Source organism: Rissa tridactyla, chromosome 4, assembly GCF_028500815.1.
Source record: "Rissa tridactyla isolate bRisTri1 chromosome 4, bRisTri1.patW.cur.20221130, whole genome shotgun sequence".
Classification (NCBI taxonomy): Eukaryota; Metazoa; Chordata; class Aves; order Charadriiformes; family Laridae; genus Rissa; species Rissa tridactyla.
The window spans coordinates 28,367,700-28,385,887 of record NC_071469.1 but is presented as its reverse complement, the minus strand read 5'-3'; the positions used below and the strand labels follow the sequence as shown (position 1 = coordinate 28,385,887).

General features: G+C 46.8%; 1 protein-coding gene across 13 annotated transcripts in view; it reads right to left on the bottom strand.

Moving 5' to 3' along the window:
• The window catches only part of ANGEL1 (angel homolog 1), a 92,889-nt gene extending 76,825 nt beyond the window's left edge, over positions 1-16,064 (bottom strand). For 4 of the 13 annotated variants that reach the window (XR_008466333.1, XM_054200839.1, XM_054200838.1 and 1 more), the window contains exons 1-10: positions 15,663-15,840; positions 13,303-13,902; positions 11,926-12,152; positions 11,248-11,317; positions 10,395-10,828; positions 9,588-9,714; positions 8,587-8,697; positions 7,764-7,833; positions 7,169-7,332; positions 6,153-6,317 (exon numbers count right to left, since the gene is read on the bottom strand). Coding sequence is in view for 11 of the 13 variants with exons in the window: in XM_054200839.1 (XP_054056814.1) it covers positions 6,153-6,317; positions 7,169-7,332; positions 7,764-7,833; positions 8,587-8,697; positions 9,588-9,714; positions 10,395-10,828; positions 11,248-11,317; positions 11,926-12,152; positions 13,303-13,902; positions 15,663-15,726 (2,032 nt within the window). In the remaining 2 variants the exon portion in view is untranslated. Of the gene's footprint in view, positions 1-6,152; positions 6,318-7,168; positions 7,333-7,763; positions 7,834-8,586; positions 8,698-9,587; positions 9,715-10,394; positions 10,829-11,247; positions 11,318-11,925; positions 12,153-13,302; positions 13,903-15,230; positions 15,481-15,662; positions 15,842-15,870 lie in introns of those variants that run through there. The other 9 variants (XR_008466334.1, XM_054200842.1, XM_054200843.1 and 6 more) reach the window with 6 other exon arrangements.
• Positions 16,065-18,188: the final 2,124 nt, after the last annotated feature.

The following is an 18,188-nucleotide window of genomic DNA, read 5'->3' as shown; positions in this document are numbered from 1 at the left end:
TGGCCTGTGCTCAAGCCCAAGAGTTGACAGTAGACTTCAGCGGCAGTAGAAGGTTTCTTACTCCCCTATTAAATACTTAATGATTAATAACATTAGCAAAAAAGATTAAAGTGCTGTGACTTTTTTAAACCTTTAGTTCAGATACTTGCTTGAAAATACCCTCTGCCCTATGTCTTACAAATTTTGCTAAAAATCAGGTAACTCCTAAACCCCCTATAGACATATCAGTCAGGGTGACTGCTAGACAATGGAGTGAGAAAGGCAAAACAGTGACTTGGCCACAGCTGAGATTAAAAATAAGACTTCCTGCTCCCTCTTAGATCACGCTTTCCCCCCTGCTGCTGATAGTTCCTTCAGTTCTAGGTTTTTAAATCCATTAGAGATTACGCTACTTGGATCTTAGTGACCAACCTTTGTTGTGGAAAGGATACACAACCCAGCAAACCAGTAATTAAAAAAAAAAATAAAAAAAACCTAGTTAGCTACTATGCTGAGAAGTGCAAGACTGCAAAACTTAAGGCTCTCACGCCTAAAAGCATATAGAAATCTATTCATGAGAGAGTGAGACTGAGCCTTAAGAGCACCATTCATGCCAGATTCACTGCAGGATTATAGAAGGCAAAAACATATGACATGCTGGGGATAGCAGGCCATTACAGATTTCAGTTAACTCAGCTGAGTTGGCTTTCCTGGTTAGTATTTTTATTTTGGCAAAGAACAACTGCCATCCTATCTCCAACCTCACTCTGGGGGAGGAGGGGAGGAGAGGAATAGCTTTAGAATAACTACTGCATTCATCTACTTTCAGTTCAGGAGCAGCTGCTGAAAGCGGCCAATAACTGAATAAACTTAAGACTGCTGTAGAAGGCTTTCCATCCAGAAAGAAAAGACTAAATAATATTGCTAAGGCTTGAAATCAAGGTGGGGTTTTTTTTGTATAAAAGGAAAGATTGGATGGAACAAATGCATCTTTTGTTGTAGCACATGCCAGTGTCTAGCCCAGTCCTTCCACTTGCCACCTCAGCACCTGTGTTTGTCTAACCAAAGTTAGAAAAAATTTTCCAGTTTTACTATACAGCATTCCTATTCCCTTAGAGCACAGGAGTGTGCAGTCTAGATCTGAAATAAAATAAATACATTTTAAAATAAATAAAAGGAAAAAGAGCTTCAAGACTAGAATGACATTTTCAGTGGAAGTTGGAGGATAACTTGCCTTGACAGGAGAAGCCAAACTTGCACAGCTGACAAAAAGAAGGAGCTTGAGGCATGCCAGCTGTTAAATCGGTCATCTTTGTTATCATTATAGCAGGTGAGTTCTCTAGAGAAATTCAGTATCCTACTTTGAAACGCGACACAGTGCATTCAATAGCAGCGATCATGCAGCTTGCGCATTTCAGCATGACTGGCGCTATGGAAAGCACTACAGGCCAGGCAGCTACAGCCTGGTAAGGAGCAGGTCACAGCCAACAATTCAATTAACTCGCACAACGGGAAGCCTACTGAAAGGAGGTGGTATCCCACTAAGGCTTGTGTGCTCCTCCTTTAGATGAGCCACAAAAGGCTCCATCTGCATTTGTATGAACCATGGATGTCTGCAAATTCCTAACAGTACATTCAATAAACGTTCATTAGTGAGGTGGTGGCAATGGGAGGAGAAATTGCACTGTAGCAACACCTTCTGCTTTGCAGACTGTTTGCCAACACCGCTCTCAAGTACCGTTAGGAGCAGGAGACACATACCTTCCTCTGATCTTAAAGAGATTCTCTCTGAGATGCTGAACTGTTCTAAGAGCCTCTAAGAGACTCCTCAGAAAAGACGAACTAAGGTCAATTATATTTCAGAGTTCTCCTGTGCTTCACAAAGCAGGTGGCATAAAGGGCACAAATGATAAATCTTAAACTTTTTTTTTTTGTTTTATATAACAAGAGTTATTCCCACATAAGTGTTGGTTTCAGAGCTTCCACCTCTCCCACTTAACTCTTCAGGGGTGAGGGAACCCACTATCTTATGGCTTGATGCTACTGAAATGTTGAGTTTATAATAAGAGAGCCCTAAAGAATTTCACCCACAGCTTTTAACTGAAGAAATACAGCTGCAGAAAGAAATAAACATCAGTAACTCAGAAAGATAACTGGATACGGCAGTCGTGGGAAAACAGCTGCTGGAGAGATACCTCATAAGGGAAGGGCATGGAGAAAGAAGACCTCAAACAGCAGCCAAGTTTCATTTATTGAGAAAAGGAAAGAAACTAAAGCCATTATATTGTTTACTGCTTCTCCCACCATCCCATGTAATTGGGAAAACTGATTATAAAGGGCATCCTCCTGAAGTGATGAACTTAAAACTCTGAGAAAGTGAAGGATGTCCAACTTCTATCTAAACAGCACAACTAAATACAGCCTAGCAGCTGTGGTGCAATCTAAGCTGTGGTATAGCAAAGATGCTTTGTCAAACGTGTTTGCCTCTACAGCCGCGTGCTCCTGCAGCTTAGGAGACTGGTAACAGGGTATGTACACACACTGCCAGTGGCCTCTGGCATCCCTGCCCCTAAGTACCAGTCTCCCTGAGCTCTACATCACTACTAAGATGATGCAGATGATCCTACCTCTAGGATACCTGCATTCCCTTTCTCAGTATAGCAGATATTCCTGTTGTTTCACTTTGATAACCTTTTACAGACCCCTCTGTAATTCATCAGAAAGTTGTGTTAATGACAACTAGTCATGCATTTCGGTCAGGAAACAGTGTTCAGAGCTACATCTGGAATCTTAGTTCTGCTTCCCACCATGAGTTGCTCATTAGCACAGCCTCTTATTATATCACTGTGTGCTATTCTTAAAGCATCACAGAACACGTTTTCTCCCTACAACTATACACTAGTTGCTATTTTAGTGGTAGGGGCACTTTCTACCCACCCTACCTCCAAACTTCTCCTATAGTCCCCTACAGCTGGAAGCATTCACAGATCTTCAGATCCATTTGATGTTAACTCCAAAGTGCTCTAGAACACGGGGGTTTTTTTTCTTTCCTGAAACAGTTAACTCTGTAGGGGTCTATACCAGAGCTTCAGGGACAGTGGTCAAAACAACCACAGCAATCAACTCTTCAGCTCTGCCTTTGTCTCTCTGTATGCAGTCACTAGCAATGGTCCTGCATTTCTGCAATAGTTTCACCCATGAATGCCCAAGGAAGCATCTGTGAGCCAGGGCTCCAGGAGCTGCAGGTCCCTCAAGGAGCTTTCTAGCCTTCAGAGAGAAGAATCAGAGGACTTGCAGGCATTATCCTGGGGTTTCTCAGCACATGACTCCATATCCAGCGTTCAACAAGTTAACCATTCCGAGTTCATACCACACTATTTCACATATTGAAAGAGGAAACCATTAGCTTGACCCATGGAACATTAGATTTTCCAACAAAATATAGCTGGAACTGAAAAGCTCCCTGAGAGATGCCTTCATGCAAGTTACCCAAAAGAAAAGTCAAGTCTTTGGTTTAAATAAAACAGAAGAAGCACTTGTGATGTTGAAGCACAGCTCCTATGCCTCAGTTACATCACAGGATTGGCAGGCTGCTTCAGTCAGGGCAGGGGCAACCAGTTCATCCGACGGTGTACTGTGCACACCTTATGGGTCCAATAGGTGGGGCAGGGGGGCTGCTTTCACATAAATACGCACCCCCCCCCATCAACTGACGATCAGACCCCACCAGCAATTACAACTAAAGCAGACAGCCAAAGTTGTAAGTGTCAACGCTATGTGTGATAGTGGTTTTTGTTTTGCTTTTGTTGGTTGTTTTTAAACTTTTAGTGTCTTCCAAGTTTCCTATTACAATGTTACCAGCTGGTGGGAGTTACCTGCAACCAGGCTTTCCTGTGTTCAAGCAACCTCTTGAGAGCTTTCCTGGCAGGAAATAAAGCTCTCAGTTCACCAGTCTCCCTCTCCTCCCCTCACTTTACAAATACAACCAATTACAAAATCAGAATAAGAGTACTTTCAGAAATTAGTGCAACTGTCAGATAAACAGAGCCATAAAAATACACAGCTCTGCATTTCTCCCCATGTACAAACACCAGTGCTATGCCAGAACCTTCACCTGTGAAACTAAAGGCAAGGAAAGCTGCAAACTTATTTGGCCCCAGACTGCTGTTCACTTATATGGGATCCTACATGTTATCCCAGCTGGGGTAGCAAAAGCCATCCACACATCACCAGGCAAATAGCACACCATCTGGCAGGGGCAAGAAGGGAACATGCAGCCCTTACACAATCATATGGGCACAGAACATAATCCCCACACCCCGCTCTGTTTCTGTAGAGTTTACAGACGTGAGCTGTAAAGGATCAGCAGTGTTTGCTTTCTTTGGGAGGAGGGGAAGGGTTCCTGAATGCAGAGCATTTTGCAAGACAAGCCCGATGGCAAATAAACCACCACTGGGATTTGGGGATGAGCTGGGAGACAAGAGCTAGGCCCATTCCTTCCCTCTCTTGAACCCTCATCACTACTATCTTGTGTAGCTAATCTGTCCACTCCTCTTTCACATCCCAGCCAGCAAAGCCTTGTTAAGCAAGTCCTTGGAGGGTTCAGCTGCCAGGAGCACAAGGTGCTGCAGTTGTGTTTTTTTCTTAGATTAGAAAAAATTTATTTTTCAATAAAGAAAGTAACATTTAAAATATGAAAGTCCCCCAATATAACCCAGGAAGAGAGAACAGTATGTCAAGCGTCCTCATACCTTCACACAAAAACCTGAGGTGGGACCAGATTTCCCTGCCTTATTTGTGAACAGAAGATTCATGTTTCTGCCAATATTGCTCTCATCTCTCATGTAAAAACTGAGAATCAAATATCAGGCTGAACTGGGGAATCTGCCCTAGCAACAGGTACAGTTCTATTGGTTTTGTACTGGCCAAGACACTGCTGACAAAAGTACACTGATAGGACACCAAAGGTACACTGGGATCCAAGTGTCTGACAATCTGGCTCCAAGTTACACGGCTTTCCCCTCCCACCCAATGCCTGTCAAGAGACAGGAGTCAGTCCTATAGGTTCTACCCACCTAAATGTGGCTGGCTCCAGAGGGCGGCAGTAGCATGAACTTAATTCTGGCGCAGGAGGATGCTTCTGGTTGGCTATCTGACCTCTGGCAGATTGAATGGAATAGGGAGGGCACAGAGAAAGAGTAGGGCAAGTGACAAGTTATCAGCTCTTCCATCTGATGGCTCTGCTGCATTTCACATGCTTTCCACTTTCATGTCTATTTTGGGACCTCCCACAGCTATAGCCTCCTGGGGTTGTCGTGGATTACAGGACAATTTTTTCCACCTGATATTCACTGGGAGGATCGTAAATATTTTTCCAACAAGTGCCAAGCTAGATATCATTCTGAGACTGTTAAAAAGGAAGGAAGCCTTCCCCAAGGCCTCTAGGCTTTTGCTGTTGTGGTGCTCCTGCGGGTGGCTCTAGAACCCCCGACTCCATTCCTAGCAATCCCATTCCCTGGCCCATTAGTCGCAGCAGGCAGCTTCTTGTAGAAACTGTTCAACTACACAAAGCCTTCTGCCAGCAAGGCAGCCCTTAAACATTATTAAGTAAAAGCCATTTCCAAGCAGTTAGCAGAGTCACCACTCTCAAAGGCAACAAAACAACTAGTCCTGGAAGGACCATACTTCATTAACTATCATTGAGAAATTAAAAGAACCATTGTTTTGGTGTGAAAGAATATTGGCGTATGCATGCCCCACTGCTTGGTAGCGATTAACTAACCACAAGTAGGCAGTGTTGCCCCTTTTTTTCCCAGCTCGTTGAAGATCTCACACAGGATCAAATAAACATAGGAGTTAGGCTGGTTCCTGCAGCACTGAAACATCTGCTAAACAAAGCAGTGGAACACGGAACCCTTTAAGAGATGGTAATACCTGAATACAACTGGAAGCCCACTGGGAACACAGCCCAGGTTTGCAGAGACCAACAAAATACCAATGCATAAAGAACTCCAAGTCTCCCATCCCTAATTTTTGTAAGGGCGTGAGGGAAGACCGGGACTTTGAGGGCTTGACAAGGAAAAGAGTTTTCTTGCAAGCAAATTGTGAAATCCAGAGCCTCAACTGCTGTATTTAGAAACGCTTTTCTTTAGGGAAAGGGAACCAACACTAACCCTCTCTGAGGCTGGAGATCTCCAAGCCAAAGCTAGCCAGCAGGCAGAGATGATCAGATGAACAAAAATGATTTGGTAAGCCATTTGCCAGCAACAGAACATCTTCAGAGAGAAGGGAAAGGCGGCCAAGCAGCTTCAGGGCTCCATCCTGGTACAGCCTTCGACCTGACAAAGAAAATGGAAATAAACATCAGCCAGAGACCGGTGCTGTAGGTTAAGTCTATACACTCACAGAGGGATGGCTCATCAATACCTTCCTACTCTTCCCCTGATGAACAAAGACAGCCTGCGCAAACGCTGCATGCACCTTTGAGACTAGATGTGAAAGCAGTGAGCATCCTATAATACTGCTGTTCACTGGTTTCATAAACTTGCAGGTCCAGGAATCAAGTATATACTAAATTCACCAGGCAGTTGCTTACATTCGAAGTTCCTTTCACGGTACTAAGTCCTAGCAATAACTTCAGATTCTTCCCTGAGGAGTTCATCTCTTCATTCATAACCTCCTCCCCAGAGTTGATTCTGACATGATCCGAACCAGCTCAGAGACAGTGCCTGGATGCATTTACACGCAGTCTTTAATCAACACAACTCCTGTTTCAGGTAGCAGAGAGGTGGTGCCATTGTCAGGTAACGAGTCACCACCTTCTAAGGCCAGTGTGTGATCTCACTCAGATCAGAAGTCCAAGCCTTGAACTTAGGACCCCCAGCACTGCCTGTTATCAGAAGCACAAGATATTTACACAAAAGAACAGAATCCATTCTGTTGTAGCTTCCTCAAAAGTCTACATGAACCTAAGCTAAGCGGCTCCAGTTGTTCCAAAGCAAAGATAAACAGTGTCTTCTCATGTTACCCAAGCAAATTTTGCTTATACTTTGTGCATCATTTCGAAGTCACACCCCGTAGCTCCGCTCCAGCTTAACAAAATGCACTGCCCAACACCCAGATGCATTCTGGCACGCCTCACAGCCCTCTGCCAACATCACAGGGATAAGCCCCACATTGCCATACTCACCCCCCTTGTTCCCATTCTGCACCGGCTCTGCTGAGTAGAAGATATAATCCACAGTGGCTCCAAGCCCCATGGGCATCGTTGTGACCTCTGGGCGTCCCCTCTGTGGCAGGAAGTGGCTGTAGACAGAGGTCAGGTTGAGGCCATGCTGGATAACGCCTGAAGACCTGCACATGAACAGCCAGTGTTTACCAAGGAAGGAAAGAGGATGATGCAGTGTTCAGTACTGCAGTCGCAGCTCAAGTTGGATGTTTCCTCGCTGATGCAACTGTCCAAACTATTCCTACTTTGTGAACACACAAAAGACAGTCTTTCAGAATTACTCACTCCACTTACACCAAAGGCAAAGTGGACTATGAACTTTGTCTCTAATACCCAGTCCTGCCTATGCCCTTCATTCTCAACCTCACCAACACAACTGACAGAACAGCACCCAGCTGCTGCAACAACCCTTGGTGAATCTGTCTCTTCCAGAGAGCCCTCCTTACTCTCTTCCACCCTCACATTTATTTCAGTCTTCACTTCAGCCAGAATTTCAGTACTCAGGAAAACGAGTCCAGGCTTGAAGAGTGGGGCCATTGAAGGTGCACCAAATTACCTTGGGACAAATGGCTGGGGATCAGGGTCTTTCACCACAGCAGCAGGCTTCGGCCAGTGTGCAGGGCAGTCTGCAAAGGAGCAAAGAGATTCCAGCCAGACCTACATAGATCCTGGAACAGGTTGCTTATCCCAAGTCTACGAAGCTTCTCCTGACAGCAAACAAATCTTTTTGCCCAAGAAGAGCAGATAACTTCCAGTCACAGGCACCTTAAAGAAAAACATTCAGAGAAAACCCCAGCTCTAAGACTAACAGGAACATCCTGAGAGCAGATCAGTGCAAACAACTGAGAAGTCATATTCTGTCCTGCTAAGGACATGGTCTTAAAGCATTTAGTATTGTCAAAGCTTGGGGTACTTTAACCTTTGCTCGCAAAGAAAGTTTATTTGCCTTAGCCTACAGCTTACTCAAAGGCTGTCTAGAAAGGCAGAACAGAAATGGAGAGAGCAGAACCAGCCATGCCACAAGGCCTAGACGTGAGGCAGTGTCTACCGCGTACTGGCATCCAGAGACATCTATGTTGTGGCATTGTGACATTATAGTCTTCAGGTTTGCTCTCCCCCACCAAAAATCTTGAAGCAGAAAAAAAAGAATTATATATATATATTTCACTTTATAAGAAGTTCCTCGAGGAACACAGTCAGTGTGTATGAGGGTGGTAAGACTGTACTCCTCTGAGCGCTCATGGAACCCATTAGTAATCACACAGCCACAGAAGGCACCCTTCTGCCTTCCCCTTCTCTCAGCAGGCATTAACTCCACCTCACATTTTCATCAAAATCAAGCTAGGAGAGTACCAAGCTGAAAAATCTCCCATTAATACCTGGTTTAGCATCTGTCACACCTTCCAAGAGGACCAGCTGCGGTGGTCGCTCACAGGCAACATCGCAAAAACGAAACTGGAGCAGGAAGTCCCGGCTGTACTTACGTCTGCCTGCAGTGAAAAATACAAGTTAAAAGAAGAAAATAACTGCCACGAAGTCCCATCTACAGGGAACATCTGCATACTCTTTAGACCCTTAGACCTCTTAGCTCTAATTTGAGACAGGTTTTTGTGCCCAAGCACTCTGATATCATGAGAATGGGAATCACTTAAAAACCTAAATGTAGAACAGAACACACGTGTAAATGTAGAAGAACAGAGCACAGTTATTGCCATCCCTTTAGCTAATGCAACAGTCATGGTCAGCACCTTGATGAAACAAATGAAGAATGTGACCTCTGAGACATCACAATTTCAAGGGACTTTTAAGCAGATCAGTTAGTGTGCAACTCAAAGAAATGTCTGCCGAAAAAGAAAAAATTATTCTGGATATCAGGTTAAATACAAGTTCCACATTCAAGATTCCAACAAAAGCTATTTAGTGTGTGCTCCTTTTTTTTAAAAAAAATCCTCTCCAAGGACAGTAGAGAACAGTCATGATTGTAACTGGGCTCTGAGGAATGATTTACTAACAGTGGTGTGCAAATACTGCTCAAAACCATTCCCACAAACACCTGCAGCTGAAAGCTGTGGCTGCTGAACGTGGTTTACAACTGCAGAAAAGCCTAAGTCTGGGAATATGAAAGAGATACATAGAGCAATGGTTACTGGTATGAGAACATTCCACTCCTGACTAGAGAAAGAAAATCATAGAAATTAGGCTATAGCAATAGACTCCAGGAAAAATAAAATGAATTCACATACCAAGGAAATGGATAGAAGAAGAGAATCTTTGCTGAGTGCCTCATGCAACACATGCCCAAGCTACTCAGGGAGACAGCAAGGCCCACAAACTGTCCATCCTCAGCAAACCCATGTTCTCAGTGCACACTGGAGCTCACCTGGTTTTTTTGGCTGGCACAGGGTGACATACTGGCAGTTGTCCGTTACGCCCAGTGAGCTTGGCCACAGTGGGGCCAGCAGTTTCCGTGAATACAACTGTTGGGAAAAGTCTTCCTGACCAGACACCTGCAAGGAGGCCAGAAACAGGAGAGGAAAGACCAGCATCACCCTCTGATCAGAATGATCAGAGGAAAGATCTCCAGTAGCAAGACAGGAGAATGCCCTCACAGAAAGGCATGAACTAAGGTATTCAGAATAAGGCGCAGATATAATAAACCTTCAGCTGTGGGGGGACAGATACAATTAGCTAGAAGTCACCTAACAAGATACTTTGCAGGCATCTCTTATTGAACTTATGATTTGGCTTGAAAGCCAATGATGTATTTGATCACGGACACACAGTAACAGGTAACCACAAGAGACTCTAGCACAGATGGCCATTTCAAACTGTTTTCAGATCAAACATCCACATAAAATTTCAGTAACTCTTGGTGGAGCTGTACTTCCTTATACTTCCAGTCACCCAGGCACAAAAATCCCATAGCAAGGGAGAACCAGGACCTGAAATTAAGTGGTCTATTATCACTGGTCTGCCTCGAGAGAAACCAAAAGAGCAGTGGTGGAAACAACATGCACACATTTGTCCGCATCTTTCCTCAGCAGTGCTGGAGGCATTGGGGAAGACTGATGAATAACTGAATTCCGTATTCAGACTATTTCCTCACAAGAAAAAAGAATGCAGCCACGCATTTCTCTAGCAGCACGCAACAAAGAGCTACCCAATCCCAGTTCTGGCTGGCACCTACCTTCCAGGCTGGCATCCCATGGTAGGAAAGTTCACCATTCCGGATGAATTTGTAGAGAGGAGAATCAGGTACAGAGTTCAGGTCTCCACACAAGATGATAGGATAGTAGCTGCCTTTAGTAGTTTTTGCAATCTTGTCGATCTCTGCTAGGAGCAAGGCCATCTGGGCCAGTTTGATATCTCCCCGCCGGGGATTGAACAAGACATGAGTGTTGGCCACACACAGAGGACTGACTGCCTTCCGATCCAGGCCCTCTGGAAGCAGAGGCTGTAGCAGTAGCACCAAGCCTACATTATCCCGATTGAGGACATCCAGGCCAGGCCGGAAGTATTCTACAGGGCTGAGGGTGATCAGCTGGAACCTGCTGTGCTTATAGCACACTGCACAGCCATCTGTCTTCGTCCCGGTTCTCCGTTTATAGAAGCACGCAAAGCCTGAAAAGAAACCATCACCTATGAAAAGGTTTATCCAGTCACTACCTCAGGCTCTCCTCATCAGCTGGGGAGTTCAGCAAGTCTGTGTAGCAGAAGAGGTTCCTACTACATTTGGGTACAGCATTATACCCAATTCTGTTCCAATAATCACAGTTTATCATTTATCACTGAGGGTATTTTCTCTCTCCTTGTCCTTCTAGGACCCTCTGAGTTTTGTTATTCTGATCTGTGAACTCTGAGAGAGATCACTTACAAAGGAAAGGGTAAAGGTCTAGGCAGATGCTTCAGAAGTAGGGCCAGCAGCCACCCGAAAAACAGGAAGAGCTCTCTCAAGACCGAGTGTTTTGAAGATGTTAAGCAGGAAGCACTGCTTGGCCAGTCCCATGAGCTGGAGGTACACACACAAAAGCAGGACATACCCATCTCCTTGAACGTTGGTTCCAGCTGCTCCCAGTAATGGTTCTCTTGCACCTCCTGGAGACACAGAACCTGGAAGGAAGGCAGAGACCTCACTCGCTCCACCAGTATTTGCTAGTTACCTTGTTTTGGGAAAGGAAGAAATCGGAAAAATGCACTCATGTACCAACCCTGCAAGCAGAAAGATCATCACTGCAACTCTGTCCTGTACTTTCCAGATAGGGAGCAGTAACTTTCTGGGTCACATTAGCTTATCATTCATTGTTACAGTGGTGAGGCAGAAGACTCTTCATCATACAAAGAGGACTCAAGGAACAGAGAAAGTCATTAAGTCCTCTATTATGCAGGTTTCCCTTCCTGTGCTGCCTTATAAACCCGGTCCTTTCCTCCTCAAACACACATTATCTCTTCTTCCTCTACTTCTGCTGTTTAAAGAAGCTAAGCCCTGCTATCAAAGTATAAGTAGTTTCTACAGTAACACAATCAAAGCAAGATAGACACCAAAAAACATATGTATGCACAAGGCCTCAAACACTCTCAGAGGAATCAGTGTTCAGTTACCAAGCAGGTAGTATATTTCTAGGACTTTCCCCAACTATTTTTTTTTTAAATGTCGTTAGATCAAACAAGGAATTCAAATTCTGGTGACACTGATGTGGGAAGGGCTCAGTCATACTCACATCAGGATCCCAGTGCTGGATCTCCTGCAAAAGGTTTGGAAGGCGGTAGTTCCAGTTCAGGATGTCTGGATGACAGTGCAGATAGAGATCAAGGCCCTGCTCCACCAGGTCCTGGGCAAGGATGTTGTAAGACATGACTCGAAATTCAAAGAGAGGAGTGTTTTTCGAGACCTGCTCTAGCATACAGGGCTGGACAGAAAGATCCTCCCAGTCTCTCCAGAAGACCTCTATATGCAAGAAATAAAAAGCCAAGTTACAGCCATAAAGGTTACCCTGCTGATGCTTTTGTTCCCCTGGGTCCCAGAAAATAGCCATTTTCATTCACAGAATCGTTGAATGGTTTGGGTTGGAAAGGACCTTCAAGACCATCTAGTTCCAACCCCCCTGCCATGGGCAGGGACACCTCCCACTAGACCAGGCTGCTCAAAGACCCATCCAGCCTGGCCTTGAACACTGCCAGGGATGAGGCATCTACGATTTCTCTGGGCAACCTGTTCCAGTGTCTCACCACCCCGACAGTAAAGAATTTCTTCCTAATGTCTAATCTAAATTTCCCCTCTTCCAGTTTAAAACCGTTACCCCTCATCCTATCGCTACACTCCCTGATAAAGAGTCCCTCCCCATCCTTCCTGTAGGCCCCCTTTAGGTACTGGAAGGCTGCTATAAGGTCTCCCCAGAGCCTTCTCTTTTCCAGGCTGAACAACCCCAACTCTCTCAGCCTGTCCTCAAAGGAGAGGTGCTCCAGCCCTCTGATCATCTTCATGGCCCTCCTGTGCATAGGGCTCCAGAGCTGGACACAGTACTCCAGGTGGGGTCTCACCCCACCTGGGTAAAGGGAGGAGTAGAGGGGCAGAATCACCTCCCACAACCTGTTGGCCACACTTCTTTTGATGCAGCCCAGGAAACAACTGACTTTCTGTGCTGTAAGCGCACATTGCCGGCTCTAAGCTAGGGTGTTCTAGTCTCTGAGCAAACCCGCCCCCACTCTGGTTTTCAGGTGCTTTTTTCGGATGCCTTTGGATAGTTGTTAGTGGGGATGGCATAACCGAAAACCAGAGTCAAGCATACTGAAACACTTGACCAGCTTTTGGGTGCTTTTCACATTATCAAGCTAGCACTTCGGCACAGTTCCTGGGAAATGCACGTATATTGATGTTCACACCAGATGGTCTAATAGCGCAGAGACTACTAGCTGTGACCAGCCCTCCCTCAGCAAAAAATCACTTTATAGTTTTCACTGACAGATCCTGTCTATTCTGCATGGACAGATACAATCACTGTCTTACTGACAGCAAGCCCAGACACAATAACCTGACCACATTCACTACAAATGGAAATCCCAACCCGACCATTAGATTCGGAGCTATTACTACTGACCATGGTAGGGTACCTCTGCTGGGAGAGGACAAAATTGTACCGCATCCTGAACGGGCCAGGCTGGGGGTTCCGTTGGCACTGCTTCTGCATCACAGGCTAAACTCCAGGCCACCACAGCTGGGTCTTCATTCTGCACTCCTAAATCGATAGCAGCACAGCCAGCTATCTGGTGATCTGTCTGTGGCACCACAGCTGCCCAAGGGGCACTGCCTGCTACAGCCACTGTTTCCTCTACTGGTAATTTTGCCAGTTCAGTCACTGCATGATCTTGTGGTTCTGAAGAAGCCAAGGCGTGTAGCTCTGTGAGCTGCTGACCAGCACACCGGGTGACTTCTGGAGCCGAACTCAGGTCACTGAGGCTAGTCATCAATAGCTCTGAACCTTCTAACCAGTCACTAGTAAGTGTAACTGATACTTTCCCCACTGTTGGAACACTCTCGCTGTCTGGCAAATTCCCTGCTCCTTCCTCCAGCCACTGCTGGAGAAGGGCTTCTTGCTCTTCTGGGACCGACCTTCCTCTGGTTGCAGCAAAGACGCCTTCTATCTGGGTGGACGTGCTCTTCGCCAGAAGCACATTCTTTCGACAGGTAAAGAAAGCATCTGACATTTAAAAACAAACAAAACCAACGTAAGACAGATGGAAATCCTTTCCCACTCACTCTTTTCTTTTTCCTATGCATTTCCTGCAACTCTGCGCAATACAACTATTCAGCATAGCAATGCAACAAATGACTTCTCTGAAGAAAAACAGTTACAGCCTGAAAAACTTATCCCGCCTCTACCTGAACGCTAGGCCACAGTCCAAGACTAGTTGTGTTAGTCAAAGTTGCTGAAACTGTACAGGATGGCAATGGCTTTACCAACTCTAGAGAATGCAATTTACACAACCAGTCAGCCAAGCTAAAAGGCCGCCTTGTGGAAACCATCAGCTCTCAGTAACACATGTAAAGGCACAGTCTGCAGAAGTTAGTTGATGGGGTGCGTGGCCTAAGATGCCAAGCTCTTGTAGATGACCACTTGGAGCAAGTTTCTTTCCAGGGATTGAGTAAGAAAGCATTCCTCAGCTAAAAGGATCAAACGTATCATAAGAACGAAACAGAAAAACTGTTCTGTTGTTAAGAGATGAAAAATAAAGACACAGAGGGACAAACATGCAGTTAAAAGCCTTATTAGAAAGTATACGCACAGAAGTAGACCAGGTAAGAATTACAGATAACCTGATGACTGACATCTGTGGTAAAAAATTAAAAAAAAAACAAACCCTACTGTTAATCTAACACTTGAATATACTAATATTGGTGGGGTAAAGTAAAAAAAGACAGGGAGTCTTTTCACTTGTTTCTATGTAAGAGATGACGGCATTTACGTTTTGCTACGAATTCTGCACAGACACTAGTCCCTCCTGTTGACTAGCAATTACTGTTGTCTACAAATCACTTTTTCTCTGCTATATCCCTGTGACAGTCAGCCAGCCAAAGCTGTAACATACAGGAGTCAGCAACATCCATGTATGCTTTTACTGTATCTTTCATGTCAAAGCTTTCTGTATGTGTCAGAAATGGAGCTTTAAGAACCATACTCCTCTCTGTATGTTTGTAATTAGGTTCATGAACGCCAGAAACACCAATGCACCAAGGTAATATTTTCACACCCCACTGGCCAGGCACAGCTGTTACAAGAGCCTGTTTACTACAGGACAGGAGCCGAATTTGAGAGGAGTCAGTTAGCTGCTCACTATGACCGCAGCATACCGGTGGCTGCTCCAGGCCTGGCGACAGGTTCAGGCAGGAGGGTGGCTCTACATCAGCGCAGTCACCAGGGACTGTGAAGCAGCAGCAGTAGGATCTAGGAAACTAAGTGAACCATTGGTGCATGCAAAGCAAGAGTCCACCCATGAGTCACCAGCAAGTCCTCGGGGAGTCACGGACCTCAGAGCAGCCCATCTCCAAAGACCTTCCCAAACCTGCACGCCGGTCCGGGGCAGGAGGCTGCGGCCTCCAGGCAGACTGCAATGTGCGACTGCAGCACAACAGTCGGCAGCTGTTTGCTCCAAAAACCCAGGCTCCCCGCCGCCCCGAGGGCGAGCAGCCCCGGCCCGGCACAGGTGCCTGCGGCACCTGGGCAGCGGCCCCAGGCCCCGGCCTGCCCGCCTCTCCTGCTGCCCAGGGCGGGGCCCTCGGGGAGCTACGGGGCATCCGGGCCACCCCCGTTCCCCGCCACCGAAGCTGCTCCGGCCGCACCGCCCTCAGGCCGGGGCGGGGGGAGCCAAGGGGGACCCGCCCCCCGCCCCTCCGGGTCCGGGCCCCCGCCGCCACCGGCCACCCCTGGCCCCCGCCGCCGCCCGCCCGGGGCCGGGTTACCTTGGAGGGCCCGGAGAAGCCGCGCCGCCGGCAGCAGCACGTAGCAGAGCACGGTGCCGATCATACCGCCCGGCGCGGCCCGGTCTCCACCACCCCGGGCCCGGCCCCAGCGAAGCGAAGCGAAGCGACGCGACGCGCCGGCCCCGCCTCGGCAACGACCTTACGGCGGCGGCTTCGGCCCGAGCCCCGACGCCGCGCAGGCACTCACCGCGCCGGGCCGGCACCGCGCTGGGCCGCCGCGCCGCAGGGGCTGGAGGCCGGCCGGGGCCTAGCCCTCCTCCTCCGCTGCTCCGGGGCCGCCCGCCTCCGGGAGGCCGCGGGCAAGGCGGTGCCCGCCCCGCTGTAGGGCCGGAGCGCAGCCTGGGCACAGGCCCGGCCCCGCCGGTCGCTGTCACTGCTGTGCCCGAGGGGGTCGGGAGCTGTGACCCTGAGCAGCGCGGCAGCAGCTTTCTGTCCCCGCCGCCTTGAAATCTGTGTTTTCAAACAAAAGTTTTCACACACATACACCCAGTTCTGTGGAAATTCAAACAGAAAGGAAAATTTCTAGGAAATTTTTCCTTTGGAAAGCTGCCGAGCAAATAAAAGTCCCATTTGCTCCAGATGAGTTAATAATTACCCAGACTTTGCAAGCACAGTCGGTGATGGTCAAGGCTTTGCCGTGTGCAGCCTGCGTGTGGGCAAACGCCATTGGGGGTGGGTGAATCTCCCTGGGTGTGCTGCCCATGGGTCCTCACCACGCTGCAAAATCACACCCTCTCGCCAGGCAAACAGATGGAACTGAGCACCGCTACGGCTTTTTACACCAAATACACACAATGTGTGATCTCGGTAGCCTTCTTCCAAACTCTCTAAGATGGGCACTTGCAATGAAGTCAAGACTCGTGTCCTGCCTGGCTTTGGCGCTGACGAGTGCTGCTCAACTGCTCCCTTGATGATTATACTTAGACAAAACACTTTTTGAGGGACAACCTGCCTCTTAACGCTATTTGTGCATGGTGATTAGCACAATGGGTGTCCACGGCTAGGATCTGAGCTGATGTTATAATGTACATAAATAATAATCCCACCAGTCTCATTTTCAAATCCCCCGTTATAAAACACCATGGACCATAGACGCAGTGACTTGTCTCAGATCCCACATATGTCTCTGGCAAAGCACAGAACTGGACTCTGGTCTCTGACCTCCTGCTGCCATAAGCAAACCTCTGGAACCATCATTGGTTTCCAGTCAGAAAATGGAGGGTGTTCTCCAGAGCAAGGATCTGCAACATTAAGGGCTGATGACTGGGGCATTTAAAACAGGGCTGTTCTTTAAAAGGAAAGATCTAAGAAAGTATCTTCAGATCCAAACCACATCAGGATAATCAGACTGAAATCAGAGAAGAATGTTAGCCAGTGCCACAAACAAACAAGTATCCAGACAGCCACAGTTGTTTGGCCAACACTAGAAAAAATATTTACAAACTTTGGCAACAAAATCAAAGCTGACAATGGTCATCTGCTTCAGGGTCAAACCTTCCACAGGCTTTTTCGGCATTTTGTTCTAGATCCAAATATAACCCTACCACGGCCTCTAATGACTGGACTACTTGAGCAGTTTATGTAAAACCTAGGGGAATAAAACTGCCAAAAATACCCTGTCCTTGGGGGAATGGACTTTTTCTTCCTCACTGTATCGCCCATATTACACTGTGTAGGCTACATAAACTTAAAAATCTGTAGGAGCATCACCCATAACGGAAAGATTTCTAAGTCTATGTATTAGTTCTGCTCAACCATTATCAGAACACCTCTTCTGTTACAGTTTTAGTTTTAGCCCCTTAGGAAAGGTCACAAAATCCTCGGTATAAATGATGTAAAATAATAAGCGCTGAACCAATTTTGGCACCAACAGGAGTTGGTGGGATGAATGAGTACTTGATTCGAGGCCCCATTAAGTGCTGACATGTTTACAAGCCACACTTTATTAGCGAATGTACCAGGAATTTGGCAGTAGGGAAGTCTGAATTTGTTCAAGACTAGTAAGCCGAATGCACTCCTTTTAGACTATAATTCTGCAGTCTGGCTTTCTCATATGGAACTGTACAAACTGGAATACGAACTCAAAGCAGAGGAAAACTTTTACCAGCAGCCTTGCATGACTCTGATACGTCTGGCAGGGGTTCACAGCCAAAACCGCAGCTGTTCTCTTCTCAGTTATTGGGAGCCAATGGGCTCCCAACACTCCCAGCCAACAGGCTTTCCAGCGCTGAATGTCACCTCTCGGAATCGGAACGTGCAGGTGAGGTCACAGAAGGGTGGCGGTGGCAGGATGTGGGGTTAGGGTGGCCACAGGCTCCGAAGGGCTTTCTTATGACACCTGGCCAGCTCCTGCAAGTGGAAAATGGGATTCTCTTGTTCACAAGCAGTGTAAATCAAGAACACAGATCTTACAGGTGTCACCATTCCTCCTGGAGATTTTTTAATTGTAGCCAAGTGGCTGTGCTTTTTGCGTGTAGGTGTGAGGAACTTAACAGGGTCTCGGAG